Here is a 19,071-nt window from a genome sequence, read left to right on the forward strand (position 1 = left end):
CCTTTTGTCAACAGCTTATGTTCAAGTACTGTAGGAGTAAAAACAAGCTAGGGTTAGTAGTACTGCAGGAGTAAAACCGCAGGAAAAATACAGAAATTACATGAGTGACAGATTCAAAGAAAATTTTCTAAGAGATTTAAGTTCTTGCTAAATTTTTTCCAAATTTATATAGTATTCTCCATTCCATTAGTCAAAGGATAAGATAAAATTCAATCCTTATTTTCAAAGGTTTTCATATGAAGTATTTTTTACATAATTAAAATCCTCCACAATCCTATGTTTTTCTACAAATCAGAGGTACCCTTAGTTTTCCAGATACATGGGCAGGCTTGCCCTAATATACGTAGATTGACATCAACGGATCAATCACACAGCGTAGTTTGAGCGAAAGACAACATTTTAAAAAAAGGACTTATAGGAAAAGCTTCCAAATTTACAGTCTGGGCCTCTGGGGAAGCAAGGTGAAAGGAACATAATTTTTTTTGAAGCAAGATAGACTTGTGAATTTGACTGATCCCCGTGACGACAGGATAGAGTTCGAAAAATAGAATTAACCCAGTGGTGTTGTGCAGGGTTCGACTTACCGTCGGTAACCGCAACCGCGCGGTTACCGGCCTTACCACGGGGTACGGTAATATAAATACCACGGTAAACTCCTTAAATTCAAATAAATTTAAAAAATAATTTAAATTTTTGATAAATTTTACACGGTTTCATACGGTTTTTCGCGGTTACCGCGTGGTAACCGTGCTTACCGCCGGGGCACGATGACCCCGTCCCTAGCGGTTTGGGAAACCCTGTTGAGTGACTTGAGTCCAGTCCTAAATTGCTACCCCCATTTTGAATGGGCGATGAAGGATGAGATGAGGTGGCAATGTAACACTGGAGACAATAGTAACAGACTACGTAACACAGTTCTCCACCCATTGGTGTTTGGTTGGGATGGACCAATGCAACAAGTTTTTACACCACAGTACCATACAGCTACAGAATGTGTGAATCCACAAAAGGCTCAAACATTGTCAACTCATTCGCCGTTCTCTTGTTCTCGTTACATGAAAGCAGAGCGTCATGCTAGAATAAAGCGTCGTCACAAATGCACCGCACGAACCAACTCAAACTACTAATGCGAATAAGCCACCCCGCTGCTACCCTTTTCCGTGTGGAGACGCTATCTAATCTAGTTTTGTAAACTGAGCTTTAACTAATGCACAACCCTTTTTCCTATGAATCTAAGTATAGAATAAAATGGCTTGCACCTCTAGAAATACTGTACACTGCACTGCTACTTCGCACCAGGAGAGATGGATGACCACAGGGATGCTCTGCGAGTTTCAGAATGGCTGATTTCCATGTATCCCTATCTGGTGTACTGATGTTCAATTGGGTGAATTCTCCCGTTGTCAACTTTAATCGGACGAAGCTGAAGGTTGACTCTGTTCGAGAGGTTTCATCACCTTTGAAGGGGGGCCACACAAACTCAGAACAACCTGAAAAAAGTAATTCAAGGTATGAAAACTGTGTTTATGTTCATGTGCAGACGACAAGAGAGGACGGGTGATGATTCAGAAGCTAACCGGTAAGAAGATAAGGCCATGCAGAAAGCCTATGATGACAAGTGCTAAGTACATTTGGAAATAGTATACCTGTCATTTGGATAAACAAAGAGATCCTTTAAACTAAGCTCCAATCCGAATACAGTGCTAAGAACTGTCGGTTCAGATGTAAATACCACAAAAACTTCAGATTTTGCAAAACGTAGGACAATAACTCCAACAAGTTTGGTCAAGGTGATTCCGCTGAAATATCAAGGCGCATATGAGACCAAGATAATACAAAGCTATAAATACGGCAACCAGAATACCAGATGCAAAAATAGAATAAACTTCTTCAAATGATTGAGCTTGTGTTTTCTTGCTCGGGTCAATATTCTCTCCACAGCACAAGCAGGAACTAGATGGCTAACCTGAATACAGAAGCCCCCATCGTCGATAGAGCTTGCCTTGCACGGCTTTCTCTATTTCCAATGCCTATCTGCATCTCAAAGAATGTCATCAAGGGTTTCAGAATGACAATGGAAAAGAACAGCTAAGACAGAGAAAGACACATTTGCAGCTAAGTAGGTTTACATTCAAACCTATTTCTATGGTTCTACTTTATTGGGTAGAAGTATGAATTTAGTGCCAGGAGAATTGCTTTATCATTTTCGTAGCTCCAGTGTCATACAGACTATCAAATTGAAGTTTAAAATGGTACAAAATCGAGGTGACTAGGAGCTGAAGTCTTCAAGCTTATTACAAGTGCACACCACTAACGGTTTCTGTAGAAGTGGACTAAGTGTGGTACTTGATTCTCTCTGCCAAATCTTCCAAATACTATTTTCAAAACAAAACTAAGCACAGTAGTACTTAAAAAAAAGCATCTTGACTAAGGGCAACACTTTCCAAATAATCACAGAACTCAGACATACTAAAATATATTTTAGAACTGGAAATTCCAAATTTACAACGAACCTACCATGAAGGCATGTGTGATATGAACACAGAATTCAACAGCAATTCCTATTGACATAACAAGGTTTACAATAGAAATTGCATTGAGCTGAATGCCAAGGATAGCCATCATTCCCTGCCAATAATATGTAGGAATTTTGCTGAGCGATCATATGGAAGAAAATTGAAACTGACGTTAGTATTTTCTAATGGAGATTGCAACAGAAATAATGACATCTAAAAGTGACTATCTAGAAATGTTTTAGAAAAGACTATGAGCAGTATTGTTACTGACGTACTGTAACTCCCTAACACTTACTAGCTTTGCATATACAGGAAACCAGTAAACATAGGTCAGTAATGCAACCAAAGCAATGTAGGGTGCCTTCATGAGATTTATGGGTTCTTTTATGCATCAGCACAGTTATTCCACAATGTAGCATCAATTTAACTGGTGCATACTTTCGCTAATATATGAATGAATCTCCCTCCATCCCAAGATATAACAACTTCTAGAGTTCTTTGTCCCAAATATAACAACCTAGTACTTATAAAAGGTGACTTTTACCACTAAACTACCCATACTACCCCTACTAGCTCTTGGCTTTATTATGGCCCCAACTAGTCTGGGCCTATACCTCACCCCGAGGAGGCAACCAAGTCCTTTTACCCCTCTCCTTAAAACCCGTGCCAAAGGCTAAAACTTGCTATCTTTTGGGATGGAGGGAATATAATTTTGGTATCGATATGATCCTATTTTTAAAAGAGCTAATCAAGTTACCGAATCACAACATGAACCTACTTCGTTTTTAAAACTACTTCTGATTTAGCACATTTATATTCAATACAGATAGCTAATTGCTATGAATTTAAACATACCATCAAATCCAGTACTATCATGGCCAGCACTATTAAAATGATTATTGAAGCCCACAAACTGAAATCAATAGGCAGAATCAATTATGAAATCAAGCTGATTGAAGAGAAACGGAAAATAGTTAGTGCTAGGTTTTCCAAGGATGATTCTGACCTGCTTGTGACTACGAAGCAAACGACAAACACTGTACCTGCCATTTGTTCAAAAACGACTATATCAGATAAAAGTTCAACAAACTGAGATAGATCTTGTTCTTAGTAACTAACCAAGGCAAACACATATGTTCATGATAGCCGTCTTCCATACTCCCAGGTATTGCTCAAAGAATATGTAAAATACTGAATATGGGAACATTTGCATCTGCACAGCCAATATACATTGAAAACATTATTGTAAAAGCATAGTTGAAAAGATAATGAGCACATCATAAACCTGTAACTCTTGAATTTTCTTTCCAAGGACATGCAAAAGGATGTAACTCTTGAAATAGATCATAACTGCAATAATTTAGTTTCAAATCTAGGCATAATTTTCTCAGCAGAAGGCCAAAATAATCAGCATGACCCAGTGGCTGTTTACTATTGTATTAATTAATTATTTACAAAGGAAACTTACTCTTCTGGGTGTATCCTACCATTTAAGGGTTAAAAGCACATAATCTAATTCTATAAGCCGCAGGAAAATGTGTATCAAGAAAGCAAACAATTCTAACATTCGGTAGCTAATTGTCCAAAAAAATGATATTTGAAATTAGTTCTTCCTATACATCCATCAATAACCATCCTTGTATATGAAACAGTTAAAGGGAAGTACCTGTAATTCTTTGGACATTTTAGAGCTGAAGTCCCGTGCAGCTTTCATAGAATTAACATAATCACTCTAGATAGGACAAAAGGTAGAGCACACATATTTACTTACATTTGACAATGTTGGAATTGGACAACAACGATGATATGGCAGGTTGCATTTCATTTAAATGCATTACCTGTTTATTGAGAGGAGTATGGTATGTTCGAAATGCTGACGCTTGTATAATGCCATTTTCATAACCTGAAAAGGAAATAGGGTAGCAAGTACGTTCAGAGGAAGTATTACACTGTAACTGAATCAATTAAAGTCGTTTTACATCGTATAAATTACATGCAAAAATCTCAAAGGCAGCATAATAATAAGGTAGATTATTGCATATACTACACACCGTTAAGGTCCAAACTTGTAGAATAAGCTCCTTTGCCACCCTTAGAACAATCACTTGACGGAAGTGCGTCAAGAAACCATGGAAGTTTCTCTTTGAATTGAGTTGTGGATGGGCGTCCATTATGCAAGTCTGATCGTAAGAAGCACTGAGACGAGCATGCAAAGTAGATCAGACATGATTCCCTCGCAATTAAAATATACTACGAACTATATATAGTCATGTGTGGATTGTGCCTAAAATAAATTACATCCATTAAACATAATAGGACACGGCAGTACATAATGTGGCAAACTGTAATTAATTGATCAGATTATTACCGTTGTACAATTATTGCATGCTCCACTTGCACTACATGAGCTTGAGTCTTGATCATGTTGACAGCATGGAGGCTGCGAATCAGAATTTGAAATATTACACACCATAAAATAGACTAGAAAGTGCAGGAAAATCATTAGCCTTGTTGGGTTATCCATACTGTTGATATAAAAAGGAGTAGGTTAGTTTAGTTCCAACTAATACAAATATAGTAAGGATGAATTACTACCCTAAAATAATAAAGGTGAAATCTTGAACCTGGTCATCTGGTGGGCAATAACTTCCATTAACAAATTTCCGACAGCATCCAAACGCTTCAGGAGACATCCATATTAGGAAATCATCAAGCCATGAGGCAGCAGGTTTAGCAATGTAACTTGTCTCGGGAGATAATGATTGTTTTGCTATCTGCATTGTTGTAATCATCATGTTATATAGAGTGTGGTATTTCCAATCATTGAGGATCTGTGGTTAGATCACTCATCTCTGGAATGTGTCATGCAACTAAACTGAACTACCATCATTCTGGTGATAGAATTTGTATTCATCATACTGAAAAAGGACTTTATTGAAACATCAAAACACAACCAATTTTATACCTCGTTTAAAAGAGAATTTGAATCACACTGGTTGATTGAACATATCTTATTTGTATGTTCTGATGCTGAGCTGTAAACAATATAAAACAAATTAGGAACCAGGTTAAATTTCAGTTAATAGTTAATCATGCAACTCAGAAGAGCTGAACAAAATAGCTCATGCAAAAACACGGAAACTTAATTAATTTTTGAACTCTCCCCATTTATTAAGAAATCTAAAGAGAAACTTTGTAGAATGGATGGGGGAAAGACACAATGATGTGCAACGGGATTATTTAATACCTGATGTTATTTTAAGAAATATATGTGCTGGGCACAAAAATCATACACAACAGGGAGTAGAGTATTTGACGAACTGAAGAAACTATAACAGCAGTAGCATTGATTATTATATTACTGTTTTCCTTAAATTATTTGGAAATATTATGTGTTCTAAAAGGACATACAGGGAAGCATTGCAGCCATTCTCATGAAAAAACGGTTTACCTATAATTGAAGTTCTTTATGACAAAATATAGTGGTGGGCCAACTTTCATGTATGTTGCAAGATCATCAAAATAATCCTGTCAATATTATAGTGAGAATGATCCTGAAACAGGCAGATGATTGGAGATCCATAAAAACTTGGCAAGAGAATAGGCGTGGAAGCCAACCTGTAAGTAGGAATCTCGTGGTAGAACAATTTTCTGCTCCAATCCTGGTTGCAGTCTAGTGGACAATGCCTATTAAGTAGGTGGAACACTACAAGTGAGAAATAACATAACTTCGTAGGAGCACACAGGAGACATAAAAATATTAATATTAACAAGAGGATAGATGATCGCACAGTTCAACTAAAATGAAAATGACTAAAGCAATGAAAGGATTAGGAAAAAGATGAAGCCATCAAAAGTATACGGCAGATGTTCTTCAATAATGTGGCTGTGGGATTTATTACTACTCCCTCCGTTTCATATTATAAGACTTTCTAGCATTGCCCACATTCATATAAATGTTAATGAATCTAAACACATATATATGCCTAGATTCATTAACATATATATGAATGTGGGCAATGCTAGAAAGTCTTATAATATGAAACGGAGGAAGTACATATTAACACAATACTGGTTTCTATCTTAAATGCATAGATATGCAGCCCTCTCATGTGTATTCTCTATAAATATTTGCTAGAACATCGATTGATAGTAATTAAATCTTGTATTCTGTAGTAGGTACCTTAGAAAAAAAAACAAACGCCAAAACCCATTCCCCCGTAATCGTTCTAATTAAGACATCAAAGAAATAAAAGTAAAGTTTGTCCTATGTGTTCTCTTCTTTTCTTTTAAGGTAGATAAGTTGTCAGTGAGGGCATCCCTTCCAGAAGTCAGAAGGCTACACTTTGTCTCGTTCATTCATTTGGTCCAGATCGCTACATATAAATTATAACTCATATGTTCATCTGATATAAACTACTTAAAGACGCTAGCTAATAAGATTAGTAACAATAATCAATAACCATGATCCTGTGAGCATAAAACAGGAGAACTTACTATGCTTGCAAATGAAAATCCTACAAACACAGCAATCACAACAAACTTCACTGCCCGATAACCGAGAATTGGTGCATGGACATTCTATAGGAAAAAAGAGCAGTGGAAGTTTATCAATTAAGAAAAAGAAAATCTTCAGAACCTAAAACATGGCTAAAAGGTAAAAACTGAAAATATGAGAATGGAAGCATTTGCTCTGGTGCAAAATGTATAGATTTACCTTCATGTATCGTGCAAGCAAAGGAAGCCCCTGGTGGTTACCACCTAAAGTTTGCAACACATTAAAAAAGCAAACCATTAGAGAAAAGTCTAAATGGCCAAACATTTACCCCTTTTTGTTGCTTTGCAAATGCAAGATTTTGTTGGCTACTTACCATCAGAAGCAACAACACTCGATTTTACTCTCGCACAAGGCATACAATCAATCCTTCCATCTTGAGCCCTCCTGAAATCAAGTACAATAAGGGCCACAAAAGCTGAAACTTGGAGAAGGAAATCCAGAAGCACCGCCAATGCTGCTCAAGACACGGTTGATTGAAATAAGCTCCAAAAGGCCAAGTAGCGTTTCGTTTTATAAAAAATGCCAAGTAGAGATAAAAGCAAGAGATATAAGGAAACTAACCAGCGAACATGGAAAATACTCTGGTCGCAGGCATTGGATTGATTGCACTCACAGCAAAAGCTAAAACTTCAGCCAAACTGGCCAATGTAATGGATGGTCCAACTTCCACCAATGCAGTACTTATCCGTTCTTCCAAATCCAAGCCATCTGGTTGGCGTTTGACAGCGTGCACAAGGATACACATGTTGTCCACACCGACCTAACCACAATCAGAATAGCAAGTTTATTTCGCAGGAAATATCAATCTAGCACCTTACTATGAACAATAGCTGCATTCAGCAGAAATTGCTGCGACTCCGATGCAGCTGCTGACACAGCAGCGCAACAATACTAGCAATAGAAGCACTGTTGCAGCAGCCGCAGCCGCAGCCGCAGCAATTGCTTCTGAACAGGACCAATACTGCAAAGTCTGTATGCACATAAATGTCACCCAGCTTGTCTAGTGGTACAATGATCTGGTACCTACCTTTTGAACAAGAAGATATCAAAATGACTTTCAGTAAGAAAAAAAATGGTGGATACAACAAGAAAAGAATTTCCTAAAAAGATAAACAAACGATTCCACGGCAAGCAATTCAAAATAGACACCAACTAGTTCAGTATGTGGAAGAGCACTCATAGTAAAATCAAATATTATTAATCATAGTCAGCAAGAATTAAGCATGATAATATCATATGAAACCAAATTTTAGCAGATGATTCAATAATAAGCATGATGTAGCTATATTGCATCTCAAATGTTTAGGGCATAAAATATTTTATTGTTTGATGTAGTAGATAAAGGAAAAAACAGAAAAGAACGTTATAGGATTGAAGTGCGTAAATTAGAGAATAAAGTACCAAGATAGAAGACTTACAGCCAATACTAGAAACGGGATTACTTCCATTATGATTAGAGTTGATTTCACTCCGATTGCACTGAAGAATCCCATTGATCCTAGAACTGAAAGCATCACCAGGACAACCCCAGACAAGCCAAGAAGGACCTGGAATCTACCTTGTTAAATGTAGGCAAAGTCCACATGCCCAGTAACACAAGAAATATTTGCATAGTAAAGTATCACAAACTTATGGTATATGATTAGTTTTCAGCTAGCTTTTATAAGTAATATTGACAATATCTCTAGTATTTAAGTAACACAAAGTTTAAAATGCCAATAAATATAAATCTTTTAGATGATTCTTATAATACTGCAAGCATAAGAAACAAGTTTCTGGTTTTCTGCGTGAATGATTAAAAGAAGTTGAATGTGTCACGTCCATACCTTTGATGAAACAAATAGTGACAGCAAATGAGAAGGACGGTCTCCGAGAGTGAATGATATGTAGGCAAACATCACAATATAGCTAATCTGATTTCAATCAGAGGGGCACAAAATAAGAAAACAGCTGAAAATTATATATGTTCCACAATGTGGAATCTTGGATATGTGAGATATTTACCACTATTGTAATTGCATCAGCTGTACTCTCTCTGTTTAATTCATCTTGGATAGAACTCTCGGATGAGAAGGACATTGTAAGATTGTGTGCTAATACCATTGGCAATATTTCTTCCTGCAAAAAAATTACAATTCCTTCTTCTTGAAAGGTATATAGATTGATATGACCAGAAGATGATTATTACTTCTTAAGGTCAAAGAAAGAATCTACAAAATATTGAAGGTGAAAAAACTATATAAAGAGAATCTGCAAATACTACAGGCTATAAATCATAATAGAGAAATCAGTCCCAGAAACAATTTGAACCACTTTCATACAAATGACATGAGCGGACAGGTAACTACATTTCCTAGATCAAAGCATTTAGGAGATTCCACATGCCATCTGAATTAACTCACAACAGCAGGAAAGGAAAACCAGAACAACTATATAATAATGTTCCTAGCTAATGTCCTGAGCAGTGATTGATATCTTGATAGAGGAATTTCTCACCCCACTATTACCCTGGTAACCAAAATAATTTAGTAGTTTCATAAAAGAAGTGTTCTATTTTGTTAATTTGGATTTGAAGTTTTACAGAAAAGGAAAAAAATGTGGAGGCTGCCTTACTCAAACCCACAGCCTCTACCACAAGTACTCAAATACCATCAGGCCAAGTTACTTTCCTGTTGTGATTTAGGTTGCTAAATATTTTATAATAAAATCTAAGATTTTTTTAGTTCTGGAATTCCCCACCAGTTCATACAAATAACCAAACCACCAATAGTGCTAGTTTTTCAGCAGAGAATGTTTTCCCTGATACAAAGCCCATAACTCTTAAAATCGTAGTATCTGGGTTCTTCACATTTCCATAATCTCGGAATATGCGGAGCCATGCATAATCAACTTTTCTCTAATGTGCTTCACAAGAATGTGAACATTTGGATAGTTTACAAACTAATGATCAACCAAATGCAGGGGCAGTGGGTGCTGGGAAGTGGGGAAGTACTGTAACGGAATCTGCTTATAAGAAATTGTAGGGAGCTGACTTGTAAAGAACAGAAATGAGTTAATGGTTGGACTGATACTGTAGAAGATCTGCTAGCAGAGATATAAGCTTATAAACTGACTGAAATTGCTCACCTTGACAAGATTAACATATGCCCTTTCCCAAGCCACAGCTTTTCCATTCTCCTGTCCTGTTGTCTCAACCTTGTTGTTCACAGGATATGTTATTACAAATGCAGAAGCCTGGCAACAATGGGAGATTGATAAGAAGTGGTGCATAAGAAGAATGAATCCATGAAAATGTTTTCAACACAAACGTGTAGAGGATACTACCTCAGTAAAATTGTTTCCTGGAAAACCACCTAATATGGTACTAGGATCAATAGGTGACTGAAAAGTACTCAAACATGTCTCTTCAGTAGTGTAATGCTGCAATACAGTATAAATTGTTAAGTATTTAGAGAAACCATTTACAACCAACTGACAGAACACAATCCAATATCCCAACAATATTGTTTAGTGTGGTGTCTGCATGCACCATCATCAAAGTTGAAAAATAGTAGTTTGTACACTAGCATACGAGTATGGGTAATTGTGGTATTATGCAATTGTAGAGGTAGTCTAGGGTTGTCTTGTACTCATGTAGTAGTATTCTTTTATATTTTCCTTTCGGAGTTTAGACCGTATTGAATTAAATCTTCCTAACAACTTAAGCAATAAATATTTTTATTAAAAGTTCATGTTGTATCTTGAAATAGGAAAATATAACAAAATTGAAATTACATAAGTTGAAATCTCCAATTTCAGTGAGATTATAATTCAGATTACCAGAAAAACATGGACCTGTGGAGATTTCAACTCTAGAGATATACCTGAAAACAAAACTTAGCATGGTCTATACCCGAATCATCATACTTTTTAGGATCCAGTTGGAAATACTGCAATGAAGAAAATATCAGTTTAATATTTGTGTGTGGTAAGCATAGGATTACAAGGGATAGGAAGGATTATGTATATTCAAGAGAGAATTGAGTTGATTTCCATGTATGAACTAGATAGTAGATACTAATCATATTATCAAATCATCATTTCATCACCTGTAGAACACTTTGTGTAGCACATTCTGTACCAAGCGGCTTTAAGCAGATGTCAGCAAGAGATACTGTTGACCCAGAATAATTTGCACGCAGATCATCAATCTTTGCAATTAAAAAGAGACATGAGAACCACAAGGGAAGGTGCAGTATGAAATTCATCAAATTACTATAAGGATATTGTACCTTTTTCTGAATCTGAAATAGTAATTTCATATTGTTGTCATTGACTATTGTAGGAGCTTCAGAACCACCAAATGCAGAAGTGGCTAATACAAGCTGCAGTTAGAAAATAATTGACAACAAAATTTACGGTTTAGAATATCCAACCTCAAATGGAAAATAGGACCAAAAAAGCATGGATAAGAGATTGAAGTCAACACGGGAAAAATAGTTAGTTTATTTGCTGGAAGTCATGAACTAAGTTAATACAGTGTAATAAATGTTAAACTAAAACAAAACAAATTCACAAGAGATGAAAAGACCTGCTCAATCCTATAGAATGGTGCAAGATGACTATCAAAATATTGCTTCTCATCAGCAGCCCGACTTCCAGAACTAACCCAAAGCTGCAAACAAAGGAAGAGGTAAATCATAAATCAATGAAATGTAAATTACGCCAAACGTGTTTAGTTCTAAATGATGTCAATTCAACTCTTGTACCATGATGTCATTGTTCTTAACAATGTCAATTCATGTGTACCACGGTTGTAATTGTTCTCAAAAAGACTCCTACGGGGAGCAATGACAGGTACTAGATATATCTCTTTATATGCTTACAAGTTACAACAATGCCACAGTTACAGCCTTAAGGACAATCCCGTCATAAAGACACATGAAGTATGTACATGTACAATAAATTATAATTCTACTCAGTTATTCTCATGTTTCAATTTCCACACAAGTGTAACATCAAACTAATTGACACAACTAAAATTGAATATAAAAAACAGAATCATTAATTATGTATGATTGTTGCTGTTCAGCAATAGTAAAATAAGAGTTGTTACTTTATACCTTCTCTGGTCGTATTTCAACCTTGAAACGAATTAGACCAATGCATAATAGGGTAGGGACAAGCAAGGATACAAATAACACAAGAAGAGGATGTTTAGCAACAAATGTCCCATGCTTCCTGCAATACTTTGAACAGGTTAATACAGTACCTAACACCAGCAATAATATAACTTTATCAATACATTTTTTTTAAAAAAAATATCTGAGTATAACTGGCAATAGTATCCAACCTAAAGAAAGTTGACATGTAAGTTTGAATAACAGAAGGATGGGCTGATTGGACAGGAGCGGATGCAGCTTCAGACACCTGATATGAAAAGAGATCCATCAAATCACATAACAGATTTAGAACATATAAGAACTGAAGTACTATCTTGGAACTATGCAGGAATCTTTTGGAGAATTGAAGACCTAAGGAAATGCTAGAAGGAACCAGAGACAAATAGTTTGATAAGCAAGCAAGGTATAAACTTAGATAGTAAAATGACAGAAAAGAACCTGAGCAGAGCTATCAGGAACCTTGCCATTGTTGCTTGAGTGGATCTTATCTTCTGCATTTTTCAATGGTTTTGTGTGTGAGAAGATGCCAGATCTTCGTGTTCTGTGTAAGAATGCCCCAAATAAAAATATACACAATAACACAAGGTATACAACCACCAGTGAGAAGTCCAAGCATTTGGCCTGTGGATATCAAAATGAATGACAGTTAACGACTACTTGACAAATAAAATCCATAACTTTTTAAAGATGAAAAAAAATAAAAGAGAAACCTCTATCACCAATAATCCAAGATTATTTATGCTTCCAAATTTTAAACCCATAAAGCAAAGTTGATAATCTCGAGTCATAAGATCAATAATATGGCATGTCTTGTAAGAGAAATGAGAATTGAAAACTGACCATCCTCTATGTAGAAAGGGTGCAATTCCGATCATCCTTTACATGTAGATGAGGTGCAGTTTAACATTTAGAAGACATGGAAACCAATTAATTTGTCATCACCAAAGATGGTAGCACGTGTTTTATGAAAATTATGTATAACCATCTACAGAGTGTTAGTCAAGAGTTAAATCTTTTGTGCTTCCACAGGCACATGGTAAAGGTGTGTGGGCACTGAAAATCAACACCCATTCATCTATATCTAGTCCATAGCGTCAGTATGACAGCACACATGCAGTCCATTTGCATTCTATCACATATGTGTTTGACCCATGTGACTTGCCATAACCAAAGACCACTTGGCTAGTGCCAACTCAATTAACAAGGAACCTCTGCTCCTCATCTATCAGTAATACAAATTTCCTTTTACTTACTAGCAAAAGTAATACTGCAACATTGTAAACTGTTAAAGAAATAGAAAGGATGGTATATTAGGCTTAAATCACTTCTGCATTTGTTCATAGATGTCAATAGCAAGATAGTGGCTACCTTCAGAGAACCCATTTTAACTGAACAGGAGGTTTCTGTGTTCAACTGAGGCAACAAGGATCCCGTGCAAACAGAAGAAGAAGGACAATCACCACATGAACAGCCCAAAGATGGATCTCCACAAGAATAAATTGTAGCATTCAGCGGCTTCACCGCAGTCGAACCACTAATATCGGATGGAAATGTTATCAAATAAGGTGAACCAATCTGATTAAGGTCGGCCTGTCGCCCAATAAATGCCATCCACTCTGCAATAGCAAGTATAGAAACCACTAATTATAAATGAGCCATATTAGATTGTTTAGAACATATGCATCCTAATTGCATAGTTTACTGTCAACCTGGTAGTACCAAAGCTTAAAAGTATATATAGAAAAATGCACATATAGATGGGTTGATAGACAATAGTGCCAAAAATGAGTTTTCCATAAAGAGAAGGAAGCAGGAAATGTAGCTGCAATTGGACATTTTAATAAGCATCAGGACAGAAGTACTCAAGTGCACACCCTCTTACCTTTGTAATTTTTAGCGCCTCCACCTAGGAAATCCATTGCACGTGTGTTCAGTGTGCCAAATTTAACATCCTTGCAGGAGTTGTATAGCTCTTCACCATAGGTACTTGTTACATAGTAATCTATGCCATTAACAGTCATAGTATTATTAACCTGAAATAAACAGAGAGCAGTATAGCTTGTAAATTTCAATAAGGATACAAAGTTATCAATCCATATATCATTTGAATATGTTTAGCAGTAAACAATGCAAATGAAAATAAATTATATGCACCAAAAATATTAGAAACAAGGCCCTCAGAAAATCTCGTAAATACTGCTACGCAGAGAATATTTGATAAGAAAAGAGAGACCTGTTTTACTGAAGTCACGTTAATGAAGAGGCTTTGGTTTGGGGAACAAGACATTTCACAAAAGAGATTCAAGAAATTCCTCAGGCATGCTGGGCATCCAACAAGAAATGGAATAGCCTGCAGAAACATTGAAGTTACCAACTGCCACAGAATTGACTCTATTGGAGCATAGCCATTTAATATAGAAATTGTGAAGGAGATGCTATATCATTATACATTGAAAAACTAATCAACTTGTTCAACTCGGAAAACATTCATTAAGAATATATCAGAATACCACAATATACTGAAGAACATGGCATGATGAACTGAGATAAGATTTCTTAAGAATACATTGGAACTGCCACAGCAGAATGAAGAACATGGTCTGTGAATAGAATCAAATAGATTATTGAGTTATATGCAACAGGAAAATGAACTCAAAAGGTAACCATTTAATTGCATCATAAGTTCATAACTTGCTAAGAATTACATAAGGAATAGAAAATAGCAAAACAAAGACCAATAACATCAAATCATAACCATTAGGATAAGAAATTTGTTGACATTGGTTCATTTGCTTCTAGATACAAGTCAACCTAGAAACTTCTTGAAATGTATTCTTTGATCAAAAAACCAGATTTAGTAAGTGACCATTGATTATTATAACTGGAATGAATAACATAATTTATTGAGTAAATAAGAGTCTCATGATAAAACAAAGGAAACATGTCATTAATAGGGTAGGCTCATGTTTGGCTGGTTATGGGTTCACCAATAATTGTTTTGAGAAGTAATGTGCGGATAATGAATGCAGTGAAAATTCATCCGGCATTCTGCCAAAGGTTATGTTATATGCAATCAGTGTGAGTGAGCTGTTATTTTAAGACAACTTCCCTGGGTGATCATATTTCCTAAAATGATGATATGAATATATGATATGGCATAGTCCATATTCTCCTCCAATGGCCAGATAGACTGTTACCTGTTGCACCTGTTGATGTAATGTGTCAAACTGATCTACCGTACAACAGACATCGCCAGTGATAGTTGGGCACAAACTCTGAATCCTCGCAGAAAACAAAGTGTCTGGCTGGAAAGGCAACAATAGCATTTCATAAAAAGCTAAACCATATTGGCATAATTGTACATATTCTATGCTAAGTTAAGGGAAAACTATTATGATTTCTAACAGGACCAAGAGAAAAGTAGTAGGACAGTGATTCCCTTGCTATGTTATATTGACAGCACATAACCAAAGGGTTATGATGTATTGTCACCTTAACAGCTTTGGTTGCATTCACGCAGTTCAAGACCTTCCCATCACTTCGCTGTGCACAAATACCGTACATGGAACAGTATCCTTCTGCAGGTACAACCCTACGGAAGCAAACACAACAAAATTAATATGGTACCTTATGTAAAAAAAATGAATATGGTACCATAATACATGCTAAGCGCAGAAAAATATAGTCCTAATGCAGGACCTATCAAGTAAGTGATGATCTAACAAATGATACTCTTGGTTGAACAGAGACCAGTCTTGACAAATTACCTTGAAGTACCATTAGATTGCTGGGCTCTTGTAGGAGGCACGAGAAAAACAAGCTGCATCACAGGAAAATGTAGTTCAAACAGTATTATTGAAGTCCAACAATTAGATAAGACATGAATAAACTGAAGTACAACCATTCAACATCTAGTATTGATGTAAGCTACTACTATGCAGTAGGCATTGGTGTAAACCGGTTAATGTTTCAATCCATCGAGGGGTAACGTGGCTAAAATTTTTGAAATCCAAAATATTTGAAGCGCAAACTTTGTGATATTCAGCCTGATATTTTGACAGAACTAATATCATCCTTAAACTTCAACAGGCCTAGGAAATATAGCCAAGTTGTGAATTATTATGCCGCTTTCACTACATAATTTTAGCTAGCCAGTTTAAAATAAATTTCCAATGAAAATACGAGATAATTGAGAAATGTGAGGGCAAACATCAATCCCATAAAACCTAAAATTCCAATCTACTACGTGGCAACAGCACACATTTCAATACAATATATGAAACGAAAACAAAAATCCAAACAGAGATTAAAGCACCGCCATGCTACAACCAATAGAAAAACGCAAAGTGAACTTAAAACAACCGAATTAAACTCCAGACAGCTCAGATGAACCAAACCGTAGGCTGTAGCAGAACACATGACGATCGCTTCAATACCAATGAGGCAAAACACACACACGTAGTTCCAGTCTTCCAAACTCCGATCCAGGACCACCGTTCATACCAGAAACTACTAGCGTATATAAAATTGGCCGAACATTGCAGCAAACATGGAGTCTCGGATGCTTCCAAAACTCTTAACCAATCCAAAAGCAGCATCCAGAATTCCAAATGGATATGCACACTAACGACAAAGCAAGGTAAAAAAAAAAGAACACGCAGTAAAAATTTGAGCGAACAACTTGGAAAAACGACCTAGTAGGAATAAAATATACTCGCCGTATGATCGAACCGAAAACCTCAGCCATGAAAATTAGGAAGGAACGGAGTTAACAACTCCTGACAGGGACACGAAGGATTCAAATCCTGATCAGCAGCACAAAAATCCCAACTCAAACTAGCAGTCGCGACGCAAACTCCCAAGCCCCTCGAGCGGCGACGGCGACGGCGACGGCGGCCGCCTCCTCCGCCCCGCAACGGCGCAACACCATTCACGCCGAACGGCCAACACCACGCGCGCTAGCCGCGCTACCCGTCGAACCGGTGGGGGAGTGGTGCTCACCTGCATCAGAGCCACCGCCACGGCGGCGAGGGCCGGGCCGCCGCCGCCGGCGACGCCTCGCCGGCGCCGGACGAGCGCCATCCCCTCTCTCGATCTCGAACTCGAACTCGAACTCTCTCTCCCAATCTCGTCGAGCGTGGGCGCGGAATGCCGCAGTGGGAGGAGGTGGAAGACTAGGCGAATGGGGTCCACAGGCGCTCTGGCGCCGGGATGGAAGGTTGGACTTTCTGGACTAAAAACTGGCTCCGCCGATATATATACCGCCGAGACGATGAGCGGTGGCACCACCATCTCACGCCGAAAAACAACAAAGGAAAAAAGATTTCGTTCCTGATTTATTAATTATTAATGTGTACTAGTAGTACTGTACTACTATTTTATTGTGGGTGATATATACCCTCTTGATCTTTGTTAAGCAGGCCCGCATGTCAGTGGTCCAGAGTTCCAGAACGTTAATGCGTGTTGGCGCGGAGAATGTGGTGGGGGCCCATCCGTCGGTGGGATACCGTGGAGACCTGATGCGTTTGGGAATGGAATGGTGGGTGAGATTGGTAAACGAACTGGATTTGGATGTGGCCTCAATATAACGAAATAAGTAAACTTTTCAAGGAAAAATGCTCAGTGATGGTGCCTGAACAATTCTACTTTGTATTTCATTTTATTATATTGTTCCTTTAAAATTTGCAACAGGCCACATCTTTGTCCCAACAATTTTTTTCTCCTATTGTTAACACCCTGATAGATTCACGCCCATATGTGGTTCTCATTTTTATAGTGAAGTTACCTCTTACCGTTTCGATGAACTGGCACCAACATTAAGGCTGGGGAGTTTCCAGCTTCCTTTGCAATGGAGGAATTTTGTAAGAATTTAGAGGAAATTAACTAATTCGATAAAAGACCTTACAAAAATCCTAAATTCAAAGGAGCTCTCTACTTTCCAATGGGGTATGGGTTGCACCAACAATATCTAAGGATGCCGAATACAGCAACTAAGCCTTGAGGATATGTAGGCTAAGTTATGATAACCTTGTTTAGGATGCTGGACTTTCTTATGAACTAGATAAAACCCGTGCACTGCTATGGGGAAATTGTAGTATAACGATAAGTAAATATGAGAATGCAAGGTGAATTTGCTTTGTGTGCAAACGGTTTGACTTCACGTGCTTTACAAAAATTTTATCTCCATATATCATCCAATGCTGAAATATTAAGATAACTTCACAAGAGATCCGAAGGCTAGAAAATAATTAAGGTAATATAAAAAAATGCTAGGAATAAATAAGGTGATGCAATTTGGTTAATAAATATTACAGCCAGTGAAAGTACGGTTTTCCAAATATGCATGTCGCCACTAATTTTTTCTCGATTACATGAAACTATGAAAGACTCGTACGCACACATATATCACTACACAGATACACCACTCACGCACCCACAAATGCACCTCCTAACACAATGAAATAGATAGAAACCACCATCAACTCTCTAGCCTTGATAAATTAAATTGATAGTCCACGCAGTAATGTAATATTTGTAGACATCAAGATTTAAATACGACTTTACTACCGTACTGCTGGTGCTTCCTCTTCTATTTTTTTTAAATAAAATAACACAACAATAAGTGGGTCTGTTTGTACATATTAGACAGGCCGGAGTACAAACAGCACAGGCCGACTTAAAAAAAAGCCCAAACAAAGAATAAAATATTGAACCTTTTTTAAGATAACAATGTTAGTACACTATAGTAGTCGTCAAAGATAACGGTGGCGTCTTCCCCCTTGCCATGCAATTAGAATGCGCTGAATGACTGAGATCTCTTGCATACAGGGTGTGT

At 37.1% G+C, this 19,071-nt stretch overlaps 1 protein-coding gene across 5 annotated transcripts; it reads right to left on the reverse strand.

The window, feature by feature from the left end:
• Nucleotides 1-996: 996 nt before the first annotated feature.
• LOC9266400 (uncharacterized) lies at nt 997-17,466 on the reverse strand. Of its 5 annotated transcripts, none has more exons than XM_066309878.1 (39): nt 17,238-17,466; nt 16,004-16,056; nt 15,729-15,828; nt 15,434-15,537; nt 14,470-14,586; nt 14,119-14,269; nt 13,605-13,852; nt 12,675-12,857; nt 12,407-12,483; nt 12,177-12,294; nt 11,645-11,728; nt 11,346-11,438; nt 11,163-11,264; nt 10,938-11,003; nt 10,399-10,494; nt 10,201-10,308; nt 9,079-9,192; nt 8,901-8,987; nt 8,493-8,621; nt 7,636-7,834; nt 7,388-7,528; nt 7,234-7,277; nt 7,014-7,097; nt 6,135-6,203; nt 5,968-6,044; nt 5,482-5,551; nt 5,141-5,290; nt 4,885-4,956; nt 4,568-4,712; nt 4,355-4,419; nt 4,183-4,248; nt 3,636-3,729; nt 3,523-3,559; nt 3,372-3,429; nt 2,518-2,628; nt 1,967-2,034; nt 1,733-1,799; nt 1,578-1,646; nt 997-1,490 (listed from the first exon to the last, which is right to left on the reverse strand). In XM_066309878.1, exons 5-39 carry the CDS (start codon nt 14,521-14,523, stop codon nt 1,410-1,412), a joined length of 3,477 nt encoding a protein of 1,158 aa, XP_066165975.1. In that variant the 5' UTR covers nt 14,524-14,586; nt 15,434-15,537; nt 15,729-15,828; nt 16,004-16,056; nt 17,238-17,466; the 3' UTR covers nt 997-1,409. The 5 variants fall into 5 exon arrangements, 3 of the variants coding, with proteins under 3 accessions (XP_066165975.1, XP_015636550.1, XP_066165973.1); XM_015781064.3 differs by having other exon boundaries at nt 15,434-15,541; XR_010740919.1 differs by lacking the exon at nt 3,523-3,559 and having other exon boundaries at nt 3,372-3,465; nt 3,632-3,729; nt 15,434-15,541.
• Between the last annotated feature and the right edge of the window lie 1,605 nt (nt 17,467-19,071).

Source organism: Oryza sativa, chromosome 4 (genome assembly GCF_034140825.1).
Source record: "Oryza sativa Japonica Group chromosome 4, ASM3414082v1".
Classification (NCBI taxonomy): Eukaryota; Viridiplantae; Streptophyta; class Magnoliopsida; order Poales; family Poaceae; genus Oryza; species Oryza sativa.